Source organism: Budorcas taxicolor, chromosome 11, assembly GCF_023091745.1.
Source record: "Budorcas taxicolor isolate Tak-1 chromosome 11, Takin1.1, whole genome shotgun sequence".
NCBI classification, from domain to species: domain Eukaryota; kingdom Metazoa; phylum Chordata; class Mammalia; order Artiodactyla; family Bovidae; genus Budorcas; species Budorcas taxicolor.
This window is the reverse complement of record NC_068920.1, coordinates 69,088,107-69,115,214: the sequence shown is the minus strand read 5'-3', so window position 1 is coordinate 69,115,214 and position 27,108 is coordinate 69,088,107. Positions and strand designations below refer to the sequence as shown.

Genomic DNA, 27,108 nt, shown 5'->3' with positions numbered 1-27,108 from the left:
TATTGAATTAGGCCCTGTTGGTGAACCTATTACATGGTCTAGTATTTTGCTATGACAAACAGTTCTACGCTGACTGCTCTTGTATGTATGTGAACTTACACATGAGCAAGTCCACCTATAAGATAATTTACTTTTAGGGGAAATGCTGGGTTAAGGGCAAATGATATGTGCATTTGTAATTAAACTTTTTTATTACTGAACATTTCAAGCATTCAGTAAGCAAAGAGACAAGTCCAATGGACTTCTATACACACTCCTCCACTTTTCAATGGTTATCATTAATCTACAGCTGATACTATTTCATACATACTATATATATATATAGGTAGGTCCTACTTATCCCCCTCATCCCAAATTATTCTGAAACAACACTGACACAGTATTTTCTCCATGGGTAAATATTTCTGAAAAGTAAGGGCTTAAAAAATGTGTGTAATTTCACTAGCATATCTAAAATATATTAATATTATTTTATTAATGTCATCATTTGTTAGTATCACATTTCCCCAGATTGTCTCATGAAAAATTATTTTTTCAACAGCTTGTTCTTTGATTCAGAATCTCAATAAGTTTAAACCATTTACTGCAGTTGGTTAAGTTTTTTTTTTTTAATTTATTGGTTTTCTCCTCCACTTCTCTCCTTTCTTTCTTTCTTTCTTCTTTTTTCTTCTTCGTCCTGAGTGATATTACTGTAGAAACTGAGTGAATTTGCTTCCAGAGGCTGGATTTTGCTGGTTACATCCCCATAGGGACATTTAATATGCTCCTCTATCCTTTAGGTCAAAGGAAAAATGCAAAATTAAACTGTAGAATTTCTTAAAATAATCAAGAAAAAACATATCCGAATCTGTGTGGCATAACTAAAGTAGTTATGAAAAGAAAACATAGAGAGCTAAATATCTGTATCAATCAAAAAGGAAATTAAAATAAATGAATTAAATATTCAACTTAGAAAGCTGAAAAATATAGCAATAAAAAAATTAAGTAAGCAAAACAACAGCGGAAAGAAGATAAATACGGAAATTAATGTCATATTATTTTTTTCAACTTGCTGAAAAGATTTAGGATCATCATTCCAGACCTAGGTGGTCGTTTTGTGGTTTACAACTAAATAGACAACAAATGGTACCTCCCTGGTGGCTCAGTGGTAAAGAATCTGCCTGCCAATACAGGAGATAGGGGTTTGATCCCCAGGTTGGGAAGATCCCCTGGAGAAAAAAATGGCCACCCACCCCAGTATTCTTGCCTGGAGAATCCCATGGACAGAGGAGCCTGGTGGGCTGCAGTCCACGGGGCCGCATAGAGAGGGACACTAAGAGACAAAGCCACCACACCTGACAACATAACCTAGGTTAACTGTCAGAGGGAAAAGGCTTTTACACCCAGTTTGCTCTGGATTTCAAGATGAGGCCTGCTTTGACTGTCAGTGAGAAATCAGGTCCGGAGCCCTCACCTAGGTTCTTGGTGAAAAACTTCAAGGATCAGGGAGGACGCAGGGAAGGGAGTCCTGAGGGGTCAGGTCTGAGGGGCAGAGGGGCAGAGGGGCATCTCCTCCCCTGTTGGATACAGGGCTTTGCCTTCCTCAGGCTCCAGGTCAGATCACCACTGCCAGAATCATTCATTGCTAGGGAGGCCTTTAGCAAACCCCTCTGAGAGAAATGTCTTTACCCTCAAGCAGGAGTGTTAACCCTTACCTTAAAGGGGCGAGGGTCCAATGAGATGCCCTGTAGAGCTACATCTCAGTAGGTGACAGCTAACAGGATGGCGCAGGGGTTCTGTGATTCTACGATGGGGACCCGCTGACACATCAGGGGACACAGAGCATCGAACAGGAGAAATCAACCAGACTGCTTCCCTTCTCCGCGGCCCACTCCTGCTGAACGCGGCACGTCCACCCCCGGGCCTTCTGTGCTGCCTCGGCCTCCATCCGCCCACCTTGCAGCCCGGCTGCGCGCTAGGACAATTCCAGCCCCGCGCGCCCGGTCCTGGCCGGGCTGCTGTGCGCTCTCGCCCGCAGGCCGTGCCGCTGAGCCCCCAGGCCGGGCTCGGGGGTCTGGGATCCAGTGGGGGAGGCGCTTTCTCCAGCTCAACTGGGTCTCCCTGCCCCGGAGGGAACCCAGAACATCCAAAGGGCGCTCCTCCGGCCTGGAGCGCGGGGACTGGTCCTTCCCGTCCCCTCCCCCGCGGGACAAAGACCCGGCCTTCCCCATTCGTCCTGCCGTCGGCCAGCTTACTTGGTGGCACAGGAGCCGCGGGGACCGAGTAGAGACCCCACCCCCCGCCCCGCGCCCCGGCGCGCCTCCAGCTCCTGCAGACCCGGTAAGTGGGTGCCCCTCCACCGCCGCCCCGCACCTTCCCGGAGGGGTCGCCGCGCGCCCGCGACCTGGCGGGAGCCCTGGAACCGGCGCCCGCGACGCCCGGGGACGCAGGAAACGCCCGCGGCAGACAAAGGGCCGGGGTCCCCAGCGCCGCCCTGAGCCCGGGGGCGCCCGCCCGCCTGGCCCGCGCCGCCCAGCGAGCGTCTCCTTATTTGGTCAAATGACACGCGGGGTTCTCCGGGCGGGGCGCGCCTCTCCGCGGGCCCAGCCGCGCGGACCTCCGCTGCCGTCCCCCGTCTGTCCGCGAGCCGCAGCGCGGTGAGTGAGCTCCAGTCAGGCCAGGGGCTGGGGGCCGGCGGTGGGGCACCGGGGAACAAGGGAACCCCGGAGGAGGGGGGAGATCTGTGGACAATGCGGCTGGGGGTGGTGGGGAACCTGGGCACTGGGGAGCCGAGGGACAGAAGAGGGCTTGGGGACAGCTGGCTGTGGGGGATCTGGGGATGGGAGGTCTGGTGGTGGGGATACCCAGAAAGAGGGGAGCCAGCCATGGGGGGGGGGGGGGAGGATCCAGGGACAGGGGAGTTGGCCCTGTGGGCCACCTTAGAGGTACCTTAGGTGGGAGGGACCCGGCCGGGGATGGACCCCACCTCATCCCGAAGGGAGGACGGCAGCCAGCCTCCTGGAGAGGAGGGTCACCAAGCCAGTGGTCTTGGTGCACTGGCCGAGTAAGTCTGCTCTGGGCACCCAGGCTTTTCCTGCGGTGGAAAGGAGTGGACCTTGCTGGTGACCTCAGGCATAGATCTGAACCTGAAACATCAGAGCAGAATAAAACCAAAACGGGCTTCTTTTAAAAAATACAGTACTCATCTTAAACTGACTCCTGTGGTATCTTGGCATATCTGAAATTGCAGGAACAAAGTGTTAAATGTTTCCAGTTTAAAGGAAGGATTAATTCTCTTGACTTTCAGATCCCCACTTGGCTTTCCATTCCCATTAGTCTAACCTGGTCAGCTATGCTGCACTAGGGCACTTGGGAGGCAGTAACCCACCCACCTCTGGGACTTAGAATCCCAAGAACTGTGTTTAGGACCCACCCCCTTGGAGCTAACCCCGCTGATGTGTGTTTTGTAATAATACCTTAGAGGGAGGAGGCTTTCATATCTTGAAGGTGATTTCAACCAAGAAACAAGTGAGGAGAGTCTGAGAAGTACAGGCATTCCTCGGCTTACACTTAAAGTCCTACAAAAGCAAACAATGAAGAATGTTTCATTGTGCAGCTGTATGAATTTTTTCACAGTGTTTTCCAGCCTGTATTTTTAAGCGTTGTGAGTTAATAGATGGAATGGGGTTTCCACAGTGTCTATTATCTGGTGTGCTTCGATGCCTCTGCAGAGCTGCATGTTCACAGGGCTGTGTTGGCTTCCCACCAGCCAGGCATGGTGGGGTAGGCTCAGGTATGGACGTGCTTTGAGGCAGGTGTGGCTGGTAGCCTGTGTGCTTGGGCTGGAGCTAGGCTGCCTGGGCTTAGATTCCTGTCGCTCCCCATCCCTCAGCCTCAAGCTGTGCAGTCTTGGCCAGGTCACCTAAACTCATGGTGTTTTGGTTTCCACAACCTGAAAACACAGGATGGTGGCTTGCTTGTAGGGTTTGTTATAAAGCCTGCCCATCAGAAGCAGTGTATACAAAATAGATATTACCCTTGTTTTTACAGATACACTGGAACACAGAGAGATCGGAGTAACTTTTCTCAAGGTTTCCCAGCTTAGAAACAGTGACTCCAAGAGCAGACCCCAGACAGCTTTAACTTGAGGGCCTGAGTTCTAACCGCTAAACTGAGAGGGGTATGGGGGTGGGGGAACCTGAACATTTCAATGAGGGCGTAACTGCATACCTTCACCCACGGTTATTGTTAAGTCACTTCTAGTACTGAAAAAATCTAATTGTAGCCCAGCAGGATACTGAAAAAAAAGACTGAAGACTGGGCTCAGGAGGCCTGGGTTCTCTTCCTGTCCTGCCCTGAGGGCCTGTTTCCCAGCCTCTGGGGCTCCAGCTGCCTTGTTATCAGCAGGAGGCTGGAGGAGGTAGCTTACCTAAGCTGCTCTGACTCAGCACCAGGAGATAACCCAGTTCCGTGAGCTCCCGTGAACAGAAAGAACCGTTGGAGACTTCCTGGTCATTCTCTTACACCAGATTTATCAGAGCCACATTGTCACATGAACTTACACTGAGCAGTCACTTTCTGAAGATGACCACCTGGAACTGAACGCACAGGCCCATCTCTAGGGGCTGTGAGCCCAGTCTTCCAGAGCCGGAGGCTGGCAGTGACTTTGGGGTGAGTTACGTGAATGGCCTCTCTTGTCCTGACTGGTGGATTGCAGTGTTAGCTCTTGTGGTGGTTCATTTTGCATCAATCTGATTGGATCACCTGGTGCCAAGACACAAATGTAACTTCTGGGTATGTCTTGGGAGGCTGTTTGTGGAGGCGATTAACATTGAATCAGTAACCTGAGTCGCCCTGCCCAGCTGGGGTGGCCTCGTGCAGTCAGCTGGAGACCTGAGTAGAACAGAAGGCTGAGCAGGAGGGGACGCCCTGAGTCTGACTGTGAAGCTGAGACTTGGTCCTTTCCAGGCTCTGGTCGCAGCTGGAACTTCAGCTTATCTTGGGTCTTGAGCCTGCAGGCTTTTGAACTAGAATTTACACCTCTGGTCCCTGGTTCTCAGGCCTTCAGACTCAGACTGGAACTTCAGACTCAAGACCTCGTAGCTCTGCTTTGCCAGTAGTTCTCCAGCTTGCCAGCTGCTTGGGACTTCCAGCCTCTATAATAATATGATCCAATTCCTAATAATCAGTCTCTTCATATAATATGTACTTTCAGTTCTGCTTCTCTGGAGACCCTGACTACTACCATTTCTCAGTAACTTTGCTTCACAATTCTCTCCATACGCTCAGTTTTGCTGTTTTAAATTTTTATTGGAGTACTGTTGCTTTACAACATTATGTTAGTTTCTGCCATACGGCAACATGATTCAGCTTTTTGTACACATGGATCCCCTCTTTTTTGAACTTCCTTGCCATGGCAACCAACTCTAGTGTTCGTGCCTGGAGAATCCCAGGGACAGGAGCCTGGTGGGCTGTTGTCTATGGGGTTGCACAGAGTCGGACATGACTGACGTGACTTAGCAGCAGTAGCAGCCATTTAGGTCATCGCAAGAATCAAGTAGCGTTCCCTGTCCCCTACAGTAGGTTCTCACTAGTTATCTATTTTCCGTTGTTGTTCAGTTGCTAAAATGTGTTCGACTCTTCGTGACTCCACAGGCTGCAGCATGCCAGGCTTCCCTGTCCTCCACGGCCTCCCAGAGTTTGCTCAAGCTCATGTCCATTGAGTAGGTAACGCTATCTAACCATCAATTTTATACCTAGTATCAACAGTGTATGTGTATCTATCTCAATCTCCCAATTCCACCCCAACCCATCTTGCTTTTTAAAGATTCCATCACCCCACTGCTACTGGTGGTCCCCATGTTCCCTTCGCTGTAAAATGTGCTTGCCTGCCCTCTTGGGTCTCTGATGAGCTGTTTGAGGGCAGCCTCTGGTCTGTTGATCTTCAGTCTGGTTCTCATGGGTGATTCTCACGCCCCGTCTGAGTTTTGGACATCACATGTCATCCTGCTAATCCTTGGCCTGTGTAAGTGGTACCTTGCCGGCCCTAAATTAGTTTGTGACTTAAAGATCTCCTTCAAGTGTTTCTAAGTGAGGCCAGTGATGTCTGTGCCCATGGGTGAAGTGGCTGCCCTGTTTTTGTAAGTAAAACCAGTGTTGAAGGGCATCCCTGAAGCCTGTAAATGTTTGTGTTTCAAAAGAATAGGTCTGTCTGTGCTTGATGGTACGACCTTTGGAACAGATGAGAATCAGCCAGTTTAGGCAGTGGTGGGAACAGCAGGAGGTGTGCGTGCCTGTCGTGACAGGATCCTGCGGGATGTGCTAGAAAACACCAAGGGGAGTGGGGCTTTGCGAACAGGGAGGGGGCTGGTCTTTTGTGGAAGTTGGGGTCAGAGCAGATGGAGGCAGACGAGAGTAAATTGCGAGCTGCCTTCTGGAGATGGGAGGAGACGCATGAAGGGGAGTGTGGGTTTTTCCTTTTGTTCTGGTGAAACCTAACGTGGTTACTTGGGCCACACGTAACCAGGAAGTGGAGGGAGAGAGGCTGGGCTCCCCCTACACACGTTGATGCCAGTAGAGGACCCGAGGCCTCCAACCATCCTAGCTTGTGTAATTATGCTTGTCCTGTGCAGACAGAGCTGATATGTTTTGAGATTAAATTGCCAGATAGAATCTTAAAGGTGATTTAAATTCTTTGGAGCTAGAACTAGACAACTCTTCCGGAGACTGTGTGTTTCATCTCAGTCTCCCGGGGCCGTTTCATTATTCAGTACTACCCAAAAGATAATTCCAGAGACATCAGCTCACCTTATCCAAGCCTTGTCTCTCACACAAAATATTTCTTAACACGATCATAAACGACTCAAGCTTTTTAAGTGTTTCTGAAAGTTACTAGTTAATATACCAAGTTATACATTGATGAACCCTGCCTATATTCTCACTGAAGACTCAGTAAATTAACCCTTAAATATACAACAGGTATGGCTGCCCCGCTGGCTCAGTGGTAAAGAGTCTGCCTGCCAATGCAGGAAATGCAGGTTTGATCCCTGGGACGGGAAGAACCCCTCGAGAAGGAATTAGCAGCCCACTCTAGTATTCTCGTCTGGAGAATCCCATGGACGGAGGAGCCTGGTAGGCTGTAGTCCACGGGATCACTAAGAGTTGGACGTGACTGAGCTCACACACACACACGCAAGGTATAGTCATTCTTACCAAGAATCCCAAAATGGATTTCAAAAGGATTTTAAATACATTATAATACTTTTAAAAATAGCAACATCCTTTGAGATGGTGTCCCTCTCCCTTTCAGCAGAATTTCTGTTTAAAAGAAACAGTTCAGCTGGACTAATGGCAAGAGCTTCGGGGTGAGCTGGTCTGTGTGTCTGGTCCTTCTGTCCACAGAAAAACAGACTGGTGCAGAGTGTTCTCGGGCTTCTCTGCTGGTGTGAGAGCTTGTGCCTTTGGACAGAGACCTCTGGTTTATAGGCTACTGTGTCTGTGTGGGATACCCCGGGCCCCCCCGGTGCCCGGAGCCTGGGTCCAGGGAGCTGGTGGTTCTGCACGAAGATGTTGGGGGCATCTCCTGGGGTGGTGTGGGCTTCTTGACCTGACCAGCCTCATTCGGGGGCCATGCAGCTGTGTGCTCACATGGGTGTGGATCCAAACACAAGAAGAACAGTTTTACCCGCTGAGGAAGCAGCAGTTTATCTGGAAGAGGGACGAGGGACGAGGCCAGAGGCGGAGAAGAAAGAACGAAGCTTAAATCTGTTGCTTTAGAAATTGTAACGGTGTCAGATGCCAAACCACATTACATCTGGGGTTTGCTATGCAAAGTGGGTTGTTCACATAACACAGGCCTCGTTTCCTCTGGGGATATTGCCCACATGTTTGTGCTCTGGGATATACGTGTTCACCCACCACCCATTGCGTGTCCATTCATTCATTCTCCATGTGTCCCTGAAGCGCTGGACTCTTTTGTCACCTGGTGACACCCTTGCAGGGCTTATGGTTGAGGGGTGGGAGGTACACAGGCAGTCAGCATCCTGTGGTGTCAGGACAACATTGCATTTTCAAATATATTCCTTAAAAGAGCCCATATCCCACAGACTGGTTTTCTTAATCCTCCCTAGAAAGCTCCAGATGCTGGTAAGCAATGGCAGTTCCCACCTGGAACCTGGCTGTCAGTGAAAGCTGGGTCGGGGACTCCACAGGACTGACTTGCTGAGGCTGCGTCGCAGGTTGTGGGACGGCTCCGGGGATGTTTGCAGATTTCTCGGGAGGAATCAAGGCTGTTAGACCAGTCTCATCAGGCCGCATGGATAAAGACGCACGGGCATCATGGGGCTGGAGGCACATGGCATCTCTGGAGTCAGGTTGAGGTGCTTAGTTGGTAGGGCGAGCACTGAAGAGAAGGCTACATGGAAGGCCCACTGTTTAGGAAGGACAAGCCAGGAACTCTGGAACTCTGCCCCTCTCCTGATTCCTCGGAAATGTTTCTGGGAAAAAAAATGCAAAGGGACTCAGCCACACATATACATGTATCCATTCTCCCCCAATCTCCTCTCCCATCCAGGCTGCCACATAACATTGAGCAGAATTCCCTGCGCTCTGTAGTAGGTCCTTGTTGGTTATCCATCTTAAATATAGCAGTGTGTGCTCTTCCATCCCAAACTCCCTAACTATCCCTTCCCTACATCCTTCCCCACTCCCGCAACCATAAGTTTCTTCTCTAAGTCCGTGAGTCTGTTTCTGTTTTGTAATTCCAATGGTATCATTTCTTTTTAGATTCCACGTATAAGGTATGTCACACCATATTTCTGCTTCTCTGTCTGACTTACTTCACTCAGTATGATAATCTCTAGGCCCATCCATGTTGCTGAAGGTGGGATTGTTTCATTCTTTTTAACGGCTGGATAATATTCCATTGTGTATATGTGCCACGTCTTTATCCGTTTTTCTGTCAGTGGATATTTAGGTTGCTTCCATGTCTTGGCTGTTGTAAACAGCGCTGCAGTGAACATCGGGTTGTGTGTATCCTTTTGGATCACATTTCTGTTACTTCACTGTTCACCGGAAACATCACCTCATTGTCGGTCAGCTATACCCCAATACAAAACGAAAAGTTTTTAAAATGAGGCGTGTTCTTCCCGGCTCTAAATGCCTTCCTCCCTCCTCCACCTTCTTTCCTCCTCCCTTTTCTTCTCGTTTTTCTTCTCGTCCTGGCTCTCACACGCCCCCTCCCACCCCAGACTTTGACAGTTCTTAAATCTGAGAAGATAAAATAGCTCCCATGCACAAGCCTATGGACCTTGTAGAGTCATCATTTTCTGTGGGGAGCCCTATGCACTCTCTGAACCTGCATCCTCACACCTGAGTCAGCACAGGTGGAGAGACTCAGATCAAAGCACTCTCCCTCCTACCACCCCGGGCCTGCCAGCTGTCCCAGAACTGTCTACTCCCAGCACCGTCGGCTGGGCCTGCAGCCACATCTGTAAACCTGTCCCCTAAGATCGGCTTGTTCAGAGCCGAAGGGGGATGACATCAGAGGATGACTTAACCTGGGGGAGGGGTAAGAACTCCTCGACACTGGGATCTGGGTTCAGTCCATGAACGACAAGTCAGCAGTCATCCCTGAGGCCCAGGGTCTCCTTGGCTGCTGCTTTGTGCGCTCAGCATCTGTGCCCAGGCGATGGTCTGAGTGACAGGTAGCCCACAGGGAGGGATGTGGCGGTTTGGCGAGGGTAAGCAGGTTGTGCACAATTAGGAAAAAAACAAAACAAGATGTTCTGGTTTTGTTTGAGGAAATGATTCAGAAGTGGCCTTGGACACCCCAAAAACATTTTGAAAGAGTCCCTGCCTCTTGGTTTTGTCTCCCCCAGCCCCACAGAGTGAAGTCAGGCTTCCACACAGTAAATCTTCATTCACTGCAGGCTGAGGAGTTCAGGTGCTACAGCTAACTGCCTGTGGGGCCAATCTGTTCAGGGTGATGGCCACAGGCCCTCCTTTCCCTGGCCTCTGGCTATCTCTTCAGCTTCATCTTGAATGCTCCTGGAGTGACCCGAGTCACTCCCACCTTCCTGGGGTGTCTGCTCTCCCCACCCCGATTCCCATCCCTGAGCCTCCACTCTCTGCCTGCATCATCACCTGGGTAACTCTTTCCCGGCACAGGTAACATCTTAGGAAGCCTGTCCACCCTCCCAGGATGGGTGGCTCAGGGGCTGCTCCTCCCGCTTCCCATGGTACCCGTCGGGTCTCTCCCTCAGGGTGCTGAGCGTGGAACTGAGTCTCTTGGATACACACCATGCATCCGTTTCTCACTAGACCACAAATTCCCTCTAGGAGGTCCCGTATCTTACTCATCTTTGTAGCTCCAGCTTTTTGGATAACATCTCACACAGTTCCAGCTCAGCTGATGCCTCTGCAATGAATGAATAACCAAGCATTTTAGAACTTCCCTGGCGGTCCACTGGTTAAGACTGCACTTCCAATGTAGGAGGCATGAGTTCGATCCCTAGTCTGGGGAATAGGATCCCACATGCCGAGTGGTGCAACCCCTCCCCAAAATTTTTTTTTTAAGTAAAAAAAGAAAGAAAGAAACAATTTTAATTAAATAAAAATGTCATTTTATAAAATTTAAAAATGGAGTTATAGGGGGTATCTAAAGCAAGGCTGTAGCTAAAAATTTCCCATTAAACAGAGGCTTAAGAAGATTGGACTGTAGCCTGCCAGGCTCCTCTGTCCATGGGATTTTCCAGGCAGGAATACTGGAGGGGGTAGCCATTCCCTTCTCCAGGGGATCTTCCTGACCCAGGGGTCAAACCCAGGTCTCCTGCATAGCAGGCAGACTGTTTACTGTCTGAGCCACCAGGGAAAGCCCCATTCAAATAAAAAAATAAAAATCAGGCATTTTATAAGATTTAAAAGTGGAATTATAGGGGATGTCTAATGCAAGACTATGGTTAAAATTTTTCCCATTAAACAGAGGCTTAATATTGATAGTGTAGCTTTGGATACACAATTGTGTCATTTTCTGTTTGATAGCATTAGATTAAAGAACCGGTTTCAAACTCTGTAGGAGAAGGGAGACTCTTAGATTGCTTAGGAGCTCGTGTGCTGCTTGTTCTGAGACTCAGGGCTTGTGCTTTGTGGAACTCACGGGAAATGGGTTCAGATTCATGTCCATCTGCTCTGCTTCTAATTAGTGGTGGTCTTGCTTTCCGCCCCAACCTGTTGGTTTAAGCAGAAGCACTGTCCTGATCAATAAAGCTGTTGTGACTTAGAGGAGATAAGGAGTGAGGTAGGAGAGAGACCCACCAGCACCTGAAACAATCTGCAGAAGTGGGCGCCATCGGACCTGGAGGGCAGGTGGGGACTTCACTCCTCCTGCTGGAAGTCAGGATCGGTGACGGGGGCTGTGCTGGGGCCGCCTCAGCCCTCTTCATCTGCCGTGGGGCCCTGCGTATACTCACAGTCCACTGTCTTAGATGACTTCTGTCAGAGTCCTGAGGAGTCAGAGGAGGCAGAAGGCACATCCCAGGCATATGAGCATTGTTGGGGCAATACCCTGGAGGAAACAGAGCCCCCTTTCATAGCTCCAGAGCACAGGAATGGCTCTCGATGTGGGTTACTGGTACAGCCTGTCTCCTTCCCCCAGAAGGGCCTGTGCTCTTCCAAACCCGCGTGGAACCACTCTTCCATGTAGACTGAAAGTTTATTTTGCTCTAAGTGAGAGGGCTGTTTGGAAACCAATGCTCACATAGTCTTCTGTTTTCATGAATGTTCCCGGCTTCCCATTTTTCCGTCCATAAAATGAGGTTGTTGTTGTTTAGTCACTGTCATATCCAATTCTTTGTAAGCGTATGGACTGCAGCCCAGTAGGCTCCTCTGTCCATGGGATTTCCCAGGCAAAAATACTGCAGTGGGTTGCCATTTTCCTCTCCAGGGGGTCTTACCAACTTAGGGATCAAACCCTCAGTATCCTGCATTGGCAGGCAGATTCTTTACTACTGAGCCACCAGGGAAGCCCGTAAAACAAGGTGATTGTATTAATAGGTAATCTCCTGGGTTGTTCCCAGATTTAAAAATTCTATTTTTTATAGCTCTATCTCCTTTCCTTGTTCTCATTTCAAATCTTCAGGTCATTATTCTGAAATTTGTGTGACCCACTTAGGTTCCGCAGTTAAATAAGTAGCCTCTGTGGAAAAATCCATAGGTTGGAAGGATGATGCTTAATTGCAATGAACTGAACGGTGGCCACTTTCAAGGCTAGTAACAGAGATTTCAGGAAAGCATCACATCTTCTGCCAACTTAGCAGCTGAAACCTGAGATGGCCTTAGGACAGATGATATTCATATACTGGGTTTCAGAACAAAGATCAAACACTCCAGAGCCTCATCTTGTGATGTTGTCTCAAGAATATCCCAGCAATGTTTTCTTTAACTCCAGGAAGAGCAATTTAGAGGGATGGATCTCGCCACATGTGTCCAGCTGCGAGTTTAATACTTTCGGGAAAGAAGACTGTCCTATAAACACAGAAGTCACTAAGTATGGGTGCCTGAAAGTTGTCCGTTTCTTTGCTTACAGTCGTCAGAATCTTGTATACACAAAGTACAAAATTAATAAACATGGTGGAATTCACTATTATCATAAACCAGACAGCAATATTTTATTTGCACCTTAGGGTATCATTTTGGAATTTCACTCTTCAGTGGGTGGAGATGACCGAAAATCGAATTAAGTTTCATCAGTTTGTGAAACATCCCTCAGGAATTGTACGGTCAACCTGTCTCCAGATTTAATCATTTATAAAGCTTTTCACTTTTCAGTCAATTAAATATTGCCACCTGAGAAGCTATTTCTGAAGAAGCTGGATGGTGTTTCTAACCGCGTGGAGGCGTTTCTCCACACCTGGGCTTCCCAGGGTAGACAGGCTCTTTGTGGGGTGGTTCTGACATGTTGGTGCAGGAACTGCATGGGAGGAGGAGGAGGAGGGGAAGTCCTGCCTCCCTCTATCCCCACCCAGTCCGTTCTGCTCACGCACTCGCCACACTCATCCTGGAAAAATGCAAGTTGAGGTGTCGGCTGGGGAGACGGTTGATTGCGGTCACCGAGTTTCCTACCGTGATAATCCCTGTGCCTGGAAGCCAGCCTTCCCTTGTACCCTGATCGCTGGCTGCCCGGGCTGCGGTGGGGGCAGGGGCGGCTCCTCTCGTGCGGGGGTGGGGGGTGTGCTTCCTCCTGCCACCCGTCCAGGTGTGCCCCCTCGGCCTCAGGTTTCCAGCTCCGACGACCCTCCCCTGGCTCCTGTGGTCGCCCCTTATTCAAATCCATGAATCATAGAGGAGCGCATGGAAAGTCTTTTTATAGACATGAGCATATTGTTTCTATCCCTGCCGAGCTATTCCGGGGGCGGGAGATGGGGAAGATGGGATGTGCAGCTCCATCCTGTCTGGGGCAGGCACTCCTCCTGGGGGAAGAGGGCTCTGGCTCCAACTCTTGTCTTGTGTCCAACATCAAGATCACTTTTTCTGACACGGTCACCAAGAACTAGGAATTTTAAGGAAGCGGAATGCGCTCAGACACAGAACTGCCCCCAAATAATTTTTTTTTAAAGTACCGTTGAAAATGACAAGGCATTTCAGGGGTGAGTGTCGATTGCTCAGCCAGGAGGCGAGCCACCGATGGCAAAGGTGATGGTCAAGGTGACCGTGATGGAAGGGGACAGTCCTGCCGTGTGAACGCTCACTGGAACCTGTCCTCTCCTCCCTGGTAGGTGACGGACATCCAGGGCCAAGATGACCGAGCGCTTTGACTGCCACCACTGCGAGGACTCGCTCTTCGGCAGGAAGTATGTACTTCGGGAGGAGCAGCCCTACTGTGTGGCCTGCTTCGAGGCCCTGTTCGCCAGCACCTGTGAGGAGTGCGGGAAGTTGATCGGCTGTGACTGCAAGGTACCCCGGCCCCCTGGGGGTCCCGCGGTGCTCCCCACATCCTCGCTTACCGCCTGGCTTCCCTGGGCCTCACATTGGCTCCCCGTGCTTCTCTGCATAGTTTGCGCTCAAGTCCTGGTTCCCATCACCTCGAACACTCCTGAGCCCCATTCTGCTGGGCTGGGACCCTGCATGAGCCCTTCCTAGCCTCCCCCTGCAGGCTTGGTCTCTGCCCCCTCCCAGTCGTGCCTGCTCAGGGCTTTCCAGGACGTGTACGCCTGGCCTCCCGAGTACACTTCTGATGGCCCCAGGTCAGCATCCTTGTCTAACCAGACACCTGCTGCCCAATCCCTTGCTCCCCTGAGGCTCCCAGCTCTCCTCCTGGGCTGACTCACAGGGCAGGTGTGCGAGGTCAATATTTGCGAAGTGAGTGTGGTGCGGGTGACACGGCGCCCGCCTCTTGGGTGGAGGGTTTCAGAGGCTCTGCCTGCCCTGGGGCATCCGGGGAGCTTCTGGTCTTAGCGGGGAGGGCCAGCTTGGGTAGCTGCTGGCTGAGTGGGTGCGGCTGGCTCTACTGCGCGTCTGCCCTGGGTCTATCTTGCATCTCATCCTTCCGAGGGCAGGCGGTGAGCAGCTGGTCGCACACCAGCTTCTGTCTCTGTGTGTTTAGTAACAGTCTAGGAATGATTTCCATCTGGGGGGGAAGGCAGACTTTGCCTTGAGCAGAGACAAAAGGCGTGGGATGCCAGCCGCTGGAGCCTGAGCTGCAGTCATGTGTCCTGTCTCCAGAGCAGAATGGATTCTGAGAGGAAGGGACATGGGCACCCTTCAAACAACCAGAGCTTTGGCTACAACCAGGAGCAAAGGCAGCTGGTCTTGCTCACCTGAAAGGTGCCGGCCCTCCGACCTCCATCTCTTGGGGGGATGTGTGTCTGAGTCCCTCCACATCCATCTCCAGGCCAAGCAGGAGAGCTCGGACACCGAGTTGCCCCATTCCAGTCTGGCTCTGTGTCTCACTGGCTGTGTGATCTCAGGCCCATGTCTTGACTCCCTCAGTGCCCGTCTACGTGTTTACAAAATGGAGCTACGACAAGGAAGCCTGGGTCATGGGTTCTCACATGTGCAGCTACGAAGCAGCCAGAGTTCTAAAGAGCAGCTGCGTGTGCGTGCTCAGTCGTGTCTGACTCTTTGCGACTCCATGGACGGTAGCCCGCCAGACCCCTCTGTCCATGGGATTTCCCAGGCAAGGATACTGGAGTGTGTTGGCATTTCCTTCTCCAGGGGATCTTTCCAACCCAGGGATCAAACCCGAGTCTCTTATGTCTCCTACGTGGGCAGGTGGGTTCTTTACCGCTAGTGTGACCTGGGGAACCCAGAGCAGGTGCTGGTGGTATGAACCAGTCCCCTCTTCTCTGCCGACGGCACCCCTGTTCTTTCTGCAGCTCAGTCCCTCCCCAGGCCTCTTGAAGCTTCAGCTTCTCAGTTCTCACTAGAGAAACATCAGTAAGGATGTCTGCTTTGAGGGAGAACTAATAGGCAGAGAAAAACTTATTTTCTAAAGGCTCTCCCTGGGAAAGACGTAAGTAGGTGAGCGTTTCAGGTATCATTCTGACAAAGACCAGCTCTGGGTTTGGGGGATCTTTTGGAGCGCAACTGCTTTATGGTGTTGTGTTGGTTTCTGTGTACAAGGGACGTGAGCCAGCTATATGTGTGCATATATCCCCTCCCTCTTGAGCCTCCCTCCCACCTTCCACATCCTGCTCCTCTAGGGCATCCCAGAGCGCTGAGCTGCTTCCTGTGCCGTGCAGCACCTTCCCACTAGCTGTCTGTTTCACACGTGCTCGTGTGTATACCCCAATCCCAATCTCCCAGTTCACTCCGCCCTCCTTTTCCCCACTCCGTGCCCACAAATCTGCTTTCTACATCTGCGTCTTTACTCCGGCCCTGCAAATAGGTCCGTCAGTGCCCTCTTTCTAGATTCCACCTATATGCATTCATACACGATATTGTCTTTTTCTGACTTATCAGCTCTGGTTTGAAGGAGATGTTTTGGAGATTTGGGGCTGGTCATCCTTGGCTGGGAGCTAAAGTGAAAACAAAACTCAAGTCACTGATCGTTTCTTCAGTATGATTTAGTGGACAGGCCCTTGAAACTACTTATCCTTCCGCACATGCTTTATGAGTAAATAAACAAAAATCCCCCCAAAGCGGCCAAAATCAACACGACTGCTGCAGAGTCAAGACTGCTGTTCAGGCAATCACGCTGAACTTTTCACCCCGGATACCGGTCCACTGTGGAGTCTCAGCATGGGATTCTGTGCATTTGGGAAGGAAACAAAGAAGTGAACTTGCAGTTAGACCTCGGCATGTGGGGTTTTGAATACTTGGAACCGTTTTCTTGGCTTTCGGAAATAATTACAAAAGTTTGCTTTGTGGAGAAAGTGAGGGCAGGAGAAACGTGCCTGTCTTTCAGGAAGTGAACCCCCAGCCTGGCAACAGGGTAAGTGGCAGGGTCTCTGCCAGAGTCTTTCTTCAAGGATTTGAAGGACCATACGGATGGGAAGCACGGAACATCTTTGCAAAGTGCTGCGCCGAGTGGCGTGGCGCATCCCCCGACATGGCGGGGTCCTGTGGGTCTGAGGACTGGGTGGCTCGGGAATCAGCAGCTGAGCTTCCCCCAGCCTGGGAAAGACAGACGGGGGACAGAGGACAGCGAGGGACCCCGCTGCCCTGGGCCACCCCCGTTAACTGGGGGGTGCAGGGTCCCTCCGTGCCACTGACTCCACCCACGGCTCAGCTGAGGCCTCAACAAGGACAGAGCAAAGCCACAAGCCCTTCCCACATTAGGAGTGTCTCTGAAATGGAAAATCAGAAAGGAAGTGTTTGCGCCTAATCTCACATTGTTTATCAAACATTTTACAGCAATTTATGACTTTCTGTGTGCACAAGATTACCTTGCTTGTTTTTCTGGGATGTGTTGCAGATTTTTTTTTTCCTTTCTTTTTCGCCCCTTCATGTGCTCTCTCTCTAGAGAACCTTAAAACAGGGGCATTTTCTAGGATGTTTCAAAGTTCTTGAAAGTTAGTCAGAGAGCCCCTACTTCTTAGCCTTGAACCTCTGTGGTGTCTCTGGGGACCACCCGGTAGGCTCGACACACAACAGAATTCAGCGAGACAAGACTAGCTCGGTACTACAAGACTGAAACTCCATTTGGAGAAGTGAATGCCAGCGGTGAGAAGAGTCACTCAGAGCCCAGTTTACATACACACGTTTAGAGCAGGCGTCAGCCTAATTCAGGCACCAGGTCAGATCACCTAAGCAGACCAGATGCCTCGGCCTTTCTGTGCCGACTTCCAGTCCAGCCCCACAAGCCTCGAGCCAGCAAAGCCAGTGGCCTTTTCCCACCTTGGCGCCCATGCAGTGTGGACTTTTCCACAGAAGGGAGTCCCAGAGGAGGTGGGGACGTGAAGTATCAACTTGACTCAGACTGACACGTAAGGACGGCACGAGAGAAGGAGGACTCCCAGGAGAGCTGACAGCACGGCCTCAGATGGGGCTTCACAAGCGCCCAAGCAAGCTGCAGGGTGTGGCTCTTCCAGGCGTGCCCATGCGGATGGTACCCAGGCCCCCAGGGCCAGCATCACTCGTGGCCACACAGGCATCACCGAGCAACTGGTGTCCTAGCCGGGCCTCATAGCCAAGGGGGATGAGGGCCTTCAGAGGCCAGGACAGCGCAAGCCAGGGTATGGGCAGGGGAGAGGGGAGCATAGCAGAGAGGAGGCTGGGGCAGAAGGTGAGTCTGGGTGAACATGCTGGGGCCTGCTTGTAAAGATGCTGCCAGGCCAGGTAAAGGTCTGTGCCCTGCCAGATGCAGACCAGGAAGAGGGATGCAGGGGACTGGGCTCACAGCATCTTAGCGTCATTCTGTTAAACCTGCTCACCTATAAAATAGGAGTAAAACCTTATTCCATGGCGTCATTGTGTGGTTCAAAACAAGAGGGGATTAAGGGAATTTTAGAGTTAGAAGGGCCGTGAAGGCTGAAAGCGCTGTACAGGTAGAGTGATTGAGCCCAGGAGCCTGGAGCTCTTAGAGGAGGGCATGGAATCCATCTTGGTCTCATGAGTAAGTGACACTTCGGGGCACCTGATGTCACCATGAGCTGGGACCGAAGACCAATGTTAGCTGAGCAGTTACAATGTGCCAGGACTGTGGTCGATTCTTCACCATCATCTCTGCTTCCCGGGTGGCATCTGAGGCTGGAAGGGGTCAGGTTCCTGTCACCACCCCCGCACCTGCCGCCATGCAGCAGGTGTGTGGCAGAGCCAGGACTCGAGTCTAGAGCCTTCAGGTTTAATCGCTGGGGTGAAATACACCAGGCATTTTAGACATGTGCTCCCAGGGTCCCCAGGGGCTCGAGTGGCGTGGCAGGTGTGCAGGGCAGTGGCTTGAGGTTCCCCACCTGCCTACACGCCAGGTTTCCTCGGCCTGGGGTGGCCGCCGCCACCGACGGCACCTGGAACAGGGGTGGGTGAGCTGTCGTCCCACCTCAGCCCACCCCCTCCCCGCCCCACTGATGGTGATGCCAGCTTGTTCAGAGAGAGTTGTGACTCACCGTGGCTCCTGAGAGTGTGGGCGTAGATTGGTATTTATCTTCAAGAAAAACATTTTTGTCAGAAGGTTGAAGAATTATCAAATGTCTTTGAATGAACAGTTCAGGGCTGTTGTATGTTAATGCGGAAACACATGTGTGTGCGTGTGCATGTGTGCGTGTGCAAGAGACGGCAGACACGGAGCAGCTGTGCAGGGGGGTGAGGATGCCCCAGGGAAGGGATGGCCGGTGACTCAGCTCGGCAGGAATCTCGGCAGGATGGTGACCAGCCCCCTGGAGTGGGTGTGGGATGGGGGTGGCGCTGAGGGTTCTAGGCAGCTGCTGTCACCAGCCTGGAGGGCCATGCCATAGCCAGGGTGTGATCAGTCCTTCGCTTGAATGCAGGATGTGGGACTGGGGACAGCGAGCGACCAAATGACCAACAGCCTCAGGAGGGTGGAGGCCAGGAGCTGGACCTCCCTCTGGAGGATCTAATCAGGACCGGGTATAGTATCAGATTTAGAGAACTTTCGAGTGTCAAGGGGGCTTTCTTAGTGGCTCAGTTGGTAGAGAATCTGCCTGCAATACAGGAGACCCAGGTTTGATCCCTGGGGTCAGGAAGATTCCCTGGAAAAGGGAATGGCAACCCACTCCAGTATTCTTGCCTGGGAAATCCCATGGACAGAGGAGCCTGGTAGGCTGCAGTCCATGGTGGTGCAAAGAGTCAGCTTAGCACACACGCACACAGTGTGTGTCAGAATTTCTTTCATTTTTGAGGCTGTGAATAACAGTCCACGTTTGTCCATCACTGTCTGTCCACTCCGTGATGGACACTTCGGTGACTTCCACCTTTGGCTTCTATGAATTTGGATCCACAGATTCCCACTTTCAGTTCTTGGGACATGTACCCAGAAGTGGAATTGCTGGTCGTGGGGTAATTCTCTGTTTAATTTTTTGAGGAACTGCCTGCCATACTGTTTTCCATACCAAAAAGAAAAAATTGTTAAATGCATTTATTCCATAATCAGCATTACAACAGTGATCACGTGATCCAAACTCCAACTCAACTTTAATTAGGCTGATTACTGTCCTCAGTGGACAGGACTTTATTCAAATCCTCAACAAAGACAGAGCTGAACGGCACTCACCTGGGTACATTCATCTGGCCTTCTGGTCCAGCCCGGTGGGAACTCTCCCAGCCAGCGCCCCTCAGGCTGGCCCTCCTGGTCTCTGCCCTTTTTCTGCCCAGCTCACACATCCTCTGGTCTTTGATGTTCAGCTGGTAGCACTTCCTGGAAGTGTTCTACTCGCCTTCTCCAGGTTGACCCAGGGCCCCCACCCCAGGCTCTGTCTCTGAGGTTCCCTCAGCCCATCCTCCCTCCCCTGGGAATCACAACCACCCCCTCGGGCATGGTTGGGTTTGTGCCGTGTGCTTGTGGCCAGTGGACCCCCAAGGTCTGTGTGTCCCGCAGAAGCACTGATGAGTTTCATTGCAGCTTCTCTTTCTTACGGAGAGTTCCCAGGGAAAACCACCTGTTCTTCAGAAGCTTCTAAACAGTGGCTCCGTACCCCACCCGACCCGTTCCAGCCCCTCGATCTCCACCTCCCTGCTCCGGCCCCTCTCACCTCTCTGCCTCTCTGCCCCGGGTCTGCAGGACTTGTCCTACAAGGACCGGCACTGGCACGAGGCCTGTTTCCGTTGCTCGCGGTGCCGGGGCTCCCTCGTGGACAAGCCGTTCGCTGCCAAGGAGGACCAGCTGCTCTGCACTGACTGCTACTCGCAGGAGTACTCGTCGCGATGCCAGGAGTGCAAGAAGGGCATCATGCCAGGTGGGCGCCGTGATCCCGCCTTTCGCACACGCGCGAAGTCCCCAAGCCCTAACCCCCCAGTCCCTCCCCACGCCCCCCTCCATCCCCGCACACTCGCACACTCGTGCTGGACCTGGAGCTGGGTGCTGCACCCCGTGCGGGTGACATCCTGGCAGACTTGACCGCAGCTGGGCCTAGTGGCCAGTGATGAATGACCTGTCTGTTGATGGGGGCAGATGGACTGTATCCCTTGCTTTTGGTTGGGGGAGGGGAGGGGGAATCTTTGCTTTATGGGAGAGGAATCTTCTTTTAAAGAATAGAATGGACAAAAATGCTATGTGAAATTTTTCAACACAGTATTTAAAAAATGATCTTGTTAAAGACACACAAAACAAGAGCAAGAAGAACCTAAGATCTGGACCCTGGATAGTTCATCGGCCACAGAGGGTCAGTGATGTCCTCTGTATGACCAGTAAGGGGCAACTGGACAGTAACCTTGCCAGACTTAGCGCATAAAATACAGGACTCCCAGGTAAACTGGAATTTTAGCCGATCCCACCTGAGACCTCGTTAATCTGGTTTCTCTGCCAGAGAGCCATATAAAATCAAGAGAGGGCTCTGTCCTATGACTATCTTCTGGGGTGTGGCCCCCAAACCAGGCTCAGGGTGGTGGGAGCAGGGCACAGGTCTAGGTCCCCAGCTCTTGGGAAGCTGGATGCTGCTGCCTGGGGAGCCCTCAAATTGCTCAAGAAAGTATCTGTCCTCAAGATGGCTTCTTAGAGGATGTGCTTCCTTCAGTCCTGAGAAGCTTTAGAATTAAGGGCACACTTATTAAGACAATCCAACCCAGAGCAGTAATATTGTGTTAAATAATCTGATAAACCATGAGTGAAGTTTAGAAAAAAAATTGGTCTCAAGAGTAAATTAATTTTTTTATTCTAACTAAAAGTGTGCAATTGAGTGATTTAGGTTTGTGGTTTTATACGGGGATTTTCTTAATCTGTAAATGTTTTTGACATTTAAGATACCTTAGTTTTTGAGGCTGTGAATAACAGTCCACGTTTGTCCATCATTATCTGTCCACTGTATATATTTAGCTCACTTCATCGACAATTACTTAAGAACTTGAGGTCCAGTTTGCCAAGGTCCTCCTTGGCATCGAAGTAGAAGGAATATCAAATACATTAAGTTTTGTTGTTCATTCGCTGAGTCCTGTCTGACTCTTTGCAACCCCATGGACTGTAGCACGCCTCCTGGAGTTTGCTCAGACTCATGTCCATTAACTCGGTGATGCCATCCAACCATTTCATCCTCTATTGCCCCCTTCTCCACTTGCCTGCAATCTTTTCCAGCATCGGGATCTTTAAATTCTAAGTGTCCTTTTAAAGGACTTTACTACATTGGTGAATGGAACCAAACATAAAGTCATGCCCCTTAAAAGTGATTTTTAAAATGTGCTGTATCCATGAACACACTGATAAGATGCGCAGGATGAAGTTCGATGAGGGGTTTTGAATTTTCAATTTCAGTAGAATGAATGTCAGCTTGTAGAAACCTAGGTGCCCTGCAGAGTCATGCTAGTCCACACAGCAGCTGGGGTTGCGCCGACACACGCAGAGAACTTAGGCTGCAGGGATCATTTAGAGTCAGACTCCTGACTGCAAGGAGACTGACCCAGGGATGCCCAGCCGCCGGGCACCGAGCCAGGGCCATGCGTGTGGGGAAAGACACAGTTTTCCAGGGCAGCGGTCCAGACTGGGGAGAAAAATGTTCAATGCTGTTTTGACAAAGACGAATATACCTTAGAGTTAAGAGGTGAATTTTTCCTAAAATTCCTGGGGCCACCAAGACGACTCTTGATTCTGGCAGGCTGGTCTCTGAGGACTGCTGCCCCTCCCCCCGCCCCGCTTTCTCCCCAGGGACATGCATCTCACCATCTCTGCTGTTGGGGTTTTTAGGAGAAGCCTGGCTGGTGTCTACTGTGATGGAGGCACTAAGTCAGAGCAGGGCAGCCAGGAAAGCGGCCCTTGGGGGTGTGACCTTTGAGCAGTCTCAAGGTCGACCTGATTTCAGCCGATGGAGTAGTCAGTAGAGGGCACATCTGGCAGAGGAAATGGACCGGGCATCAGAGGTGGTGTGCCCAAAAAGGCCTGCAAAAATAAAACAAGTACTAGATACTTAAAAAAACCAAACAGAAAAAACCCACAAAACTAGATCAGAGCGCTAGCTTCCTTCCTTGGTTTGATTTTCAAAAGTGCTACAACCAAATCAAGATGAGAGCAATGCAGACTGGCAGCGCGGCTTCTGCAGGCGTCCCCACTCAGCACCCACAGCTGTGAGTCACCAACCCGAGGTATGAGGCTCCCTCCCGAGCCCACGCAGGGATGCTGAGCCCTGGCTCGAGGCCTCCAGGTAGCCTCAAGCTGTTGCCAGGCCTTCACCGGTTTTCAGATTCCTCACTTGCTCCTTTGAATCAGAAAGACACCCCTTCCTCCAGGAGGTGGACTCGGTCCCCCGGCTCCTCATCGGCAGGTTCTTAGGAGCTTTGCCGCCCCCTGCTGGTGACTCTGCACAAGGCCCACAAGGTCTGCACCAGGTCTGAGGATACCCAACCTGGGTGGGACCTGGGACCTAGGACTGGACATCTCCCTGAGCTCTGGGGTGGACAGAAGGCTCATTCTGAACATGCAGAAGGCATGTGTGGTCTGGTTTGGGGGCTTTAGTGAGACTCACGGTCATTGGGTATTTATGGACAAATTCTTTGGTGTCTGGGCTGAGTGATCAGAGGGAAGGTCAGAGGTTAAAAGAACCAGTGTCAGAGGTGTACATGGGAAATTAAAATCCCAGAGACCAAAGGAGATTTTGGTTGTAGAATTTACAGCAAAGTCCTTCCATCATTTTTACCTGAAACGTAATTGCTTGATGTAATTTTTGCCATTTTCAGGATTCATTGCCTCACAATTTAATCACATAGTTTTGAAGATCACCATTTGCTCCCTACCTCCTGCACACACACTCTGAGTGTTTTGTACTCTCTCTGGGAGGTGGTGCCTGGGGTCTAAAAGGCCAGGAAGCTGAGAAAGTGATCCTGAAAAAAATGCTAAAACAAGCAGGCCATGATTCTGGAGTGATGCTCGGCTCCTTTCCAACCAGCTAGTTTGGCCCATTGCCTGTCATTTCGACCGTGTCATTTCAGTCTTAGTGCTAAAAACTAGTTACCCAACGCCTGGGTCCCAACACGAAGCCCCCACACCCTGCCTCCGGCTCCAGAGCCGCCTCCCTCCTTGCTCCCTGATCTGAGTTCAGTCTGGCTCACGTATTCTGTCTGTAGGCGCCGTCCTTCAGGTGCGCCCAGCGGGTGGCCAGAGAGGAGAGAGCCACAGAGCTGCGACCGTGGGTGAGGGTGAGCCAGCGGGTGGGCTGCGGCTGTGTCTGGGAGGACCTTGGTGATGACCTGCGGAGTCCGGTCTGCCCCTGAGCTGCCCAAGGATCAGGAACCCTTCTGTTTCTTCACCCAAGAAGCTCCTCTTCTCCCTTCCTTGCATGCATGCTAAGTGCTTGCTAAGTCGCCTCAGTCATGTCCAACTCTTCGTGACCTCATGGACTGTAGCCCACCAGGCTCCTCTGTCCCTGGGGATTCTCCAGGCAAGAATACTAGAGTGGGTTGCCATTTCCTCTTCTAGGGGATCTTCCCGACCCAAGGATCAAACCTCAGTGTCTCCTGAATTGGGAAGCGGTTCTTTACCATTAGCGCCACCTGGGAAGCCTGCAAATTCTGTAGTACTTCACAAAGGGAGCTCGAATACACGTTTCTCTTACTTAAACCATCTCTTTCTATAAACAGACACATGCTCCTTTTTTTGGCAAATATAGGGAAGAAGTCCAAACAAATACAGCCCTCCCTGCTGTGAATCAAGCCTGGTGGTGGGGGAGGGGTGAACCCACAGCGTCTTCTCGATTTCTGGTCTGCTTGAGAAGTTAATGTAAACCTCTCAGCTGATGGCACTTTTTCCGGAAGGAAATGGAATATCATGAGATAAGATCAGAAAACTGTTCAATGGAAGTATAAGTGAGGCAGGTGGGTTTTAACCACCAAGATTCGTCACAGCTCAGTCTACGTGGCCGGCTGCATCATGTGAGACACTAAGGCTCCTCCCTGAAGCGGGCATTAGACTATAGGTCGCTTACACCCGCCAGTTCCCACCCGCTGGGAACCAGATGGGTGTTCATCCTCTGGCCCCCCTGCTTCAGATTCATGTTCCCCAAGGATGAATCTGAGCTGTGCCAGGTGTCTGTCAATATTTCACAAGCTGAGAGACAAGTGTTTTTTCCACTTAATGTTCATAATCGTCCTGTTCAACACGTATCGACTATGTACAGATTCTGTTCCAGGGGCCAGGTGTGTGGCTGTGAACCGACTAAATAGGAAAGGTGGTGGTTGAGAGGCGAGCCTTCCGAGCTGGAGTGACTCTACGCGGGTCCCAGGGACTGGAGGGCGGCAGGTTCTCAGCGTCCATCACTGGGCCTCCCAGCTGGTCAGTAATGACTCTGCTGTCTCCTTGACCCCCGACAGGCACCCGCAAGATGGAGTACAAGGGCAGCAGCTGGCACGAGGCCTGCTTCATCTGCCACCGCTGCCAGCAGCCCATCGGAACCAAGAGCTTCATCCCGAAGGACAGCGAGAACTTCTGCGTGCCCTGCTATGAGAGGCAGTATGCCCTGCAGTGCGTGCAGTGCAAGAAGGTACCTCTTACTCACCCGGCCTGTGCCTGTCTGGTGTCCTTTCCTAAATAGCATCCTCCCGTCCCCAAGGTCTCTCTGCTCACCGCTCTCCTTGAATAAATGAGAAACCAGCCCTGGACCGGGCCAGGGAGGAAACAAGGAAACTGGAAAGGTCTCGGGGTTGGGGGGGGGGGGGGCGGCAGGGGTGGAAGCAGACCCCTCATCATACTGTCCAGGGCTGTGTCCTAACACCACTAGACACAGTAGGGAGGCAGGCCCTGGGCTCATTTCCCACGCCTTCCAAGAAGCCGGTTCCACGGTGGTGCTGACCCCAGGTGTCTGTTAAGGTTCTTCCTTCTAACGCGGGAGTAGCTGAACAGACTGTTGAAGGAGGTGCCCCTGGAAGTAGAGAGATGCTCAGAGACCTGCCCTCAGGTGGTGCGGCCAAGGGGCGGGGCTGCCGAGGACGGCTGGTGACATGCATCCTAGCCAGAGATGCAGTCTCCGGCTTTGCCCTCCTGCCAGCCAGGATGCGGCGCTTTCCCGGTCAGATACACTGGTACCCTGGTCACAGACAAGGAGCCAGGTCTGCAGTGGAGGGCAGGCAGCTTGGGGCCGGAGTGGCGGGGGTGCCCTTCCATCTGGAGAGCGTGTCTGGGGCGAGGACCACGCGTCCTCCAGAGGTGTGGGTGCCGCGGGAGCTGAGGTCCCTCTACCTGCAGCCCATCACCACCGGGGGCGTCACGTACCGGGAGCAGCCCTGGCACCGCGAGTGCTTCGTGTGCACCGCCTGCAAGAAGCCGCTGTCGGGCCAGCGCTTCACGTCCCGCGACGAGTTCGCCTACTGCCTGGGCTGCTTCTGTGACCTGTACGCCAAGAAGTGTGCTGGCTGCGCCAACCCCATCAGCGGTAAGTGTCCCATCCAGGCTTGCATCACCCCCACCCCTCCCTGCGGGTGTCCGGTGTTAGCTTGCAACCGGGCCTCTGTTTAGACTGAAACAAGGTCCTATTGCTCCAGTAAAGGATAGTTTTTTCTGCACACATTCTCCTAATCCGCTCTCAGCTTCCACCACCCTGTGCAGGAGAGTCCATCCCTCCACCCCGGCCCACACAGCATCTCCTCCGTGAGGCCACGTTCCACCTCTGTTCTCCCGCACTCTTTACATCGAGAAACTTCTGAGCACCAGACCTGAGGTGTGCAGTGAAGGAGTAACAGAAATCAGTTCCCAGATGCACAGTAGGAGGGATACACACAGCAGGAGCCTCATGATGAGTTCGACCATGTAGTGCTGAGCCCCTCCTACTTTTCTGAGGCTCAGGAGCGCCCCAACCTGAGCATGGAGTCTGATTTAAACGTGGAGCCCAGCCCCTCCAAGTTGTAAGAGGTCCACACTGTCCACAGTGCAGGAGCCAGGCCGCCCGGCTCCCTCTCCATCTTCATCCATGTCTTCTTCCTGCCTCCGCAGGACTGGGCGGCACCAAGTACATCTCCTTCGAGGAGCGGCAGTGGCATAACGACTGCTTCAACTGCAAGAAGTGCTCGCTGTCGCTGGTGGGGCGAGGCTTCCTCACGGAGAGGGATGACATCCTGTGCCCCGACTGCGGGAAGGACATCTGAGCGGCCCCCCACTACTCTGACTCCCCCACCCACCCAGGTCCCTGCTTGCGCTGCACGCAGATGCTGTTTGCTTCCTCCGCCTGCACCAGGCAATGCTGCAACCCGGTCCCCTGGCCACTGCGGGGCTTTCCTCTGTGCTTCTCAGCGATACTCACCTGTTCAAGTCCTTTACTCCACACTCTGTGCTTGCGAAGGAGAAAACTCATGGGAACCTTAGGCAGGAAAGGGTTTTGACTTTCTGTAATCAAGCGAGACCAATCTGAGTGTAAAAATCCTTTTGAGTGATATCTTTATAAACGTTTCTTTCACGCGTATTTAAGTACAATCAGTTTGTCACAAACTTGACCGTTTCTTAACTATGGTAAGGTAATGAGTTGGCACTTCCGGTGTAACTTCCTGTCGTGTGGGGCTGCAAGCAAGGTGACATGGCTTACAATAAAGGTATCCAGGGCAAAATCTTTT

General features: G+C 51.7%; 1 protein-coding gene and 1 long non-coding RNA gene across 4 annotated transcripts; one reads left to right on the top strand and one right to left on the bottom strand.

Moving 5' to 3' along the window:
* Nucleotides 1-519: 519 nt before the first annotated feature.
* Nucleotides 520-2,440, bottom strand: LOC128055813 (uncharacterized). The gene is made up of 3 exons (XR_008200122.1): nt 2,353-2,440; nt 1,695-1,799; nt 520-773 (listed from the first exon to the last, which is right to left on the bottom strand). It is a non-coding gene; the product is annotated as an uncharacterized LOC128055813 (long non-coding RNA).
* On the top strand, nt 2,069-27,108 carry FHL2 (four and a half LIM domains 2). 3 transcript variants are annotated; one of them, XM_052648368.1, is made up of 6 exons: nt 2,069-2,319; nt 13,752-13,929; nt 20,153-20,327; nt 24,880-25,049; nt 25,751-25,937; nt 26,495-27,108. In XM_052648368.1, exons 2-6 carry the CDS (start codon nt 13,774-13,776, stop codon nt 26,644-26,646), a joined length of 840 nt encoding a protein of 279 aa, XP_052504328.1. In that variant the 5' UTR covers nt 2,069-2,319; nt 13,752-13,773; the 3' UTR covers nt 26,647-27,108. The 3 variants fall into 3 exon arrangements, with proteins under 3 accessions (XP_052504328.1, XP_052504327.1, XP_052504326.1); XM_052648367.1 differs by lacking the exon at nt 2,069-2,319 and adding an exon at nt 2,563-2,636; XM_052648366.1 differs by lacking the exon at nt 2,069-2,319 and adding an exon at nt 13,398-13,622.

Excerpts from the sequence above, each read along its gene's own strand:
- FHL2 (XM_052648368.1), top strand. The coding sequence starts at position 13,774 with ATGACCGAGCGCTTTGACTGCCACCACTGCGAGGACTCGCTCTTCGGC. Across the intron at positions 20,328-24,879 it reads CAAGAAGGGCATCATGCCAG|GCACCCGCAAGATGGAGTAC; the intron begins GTGGGCGCCGTG and ends GACCCCCGACAG. Across the intron at positions 25,938-26,494 it reads CTGCGCCAACCCCATCAGCG|GACTGGGCGGCACCAAGTAC; the intron begins GTAAGTGTCCCA and ends CTGCCTCCGCAG.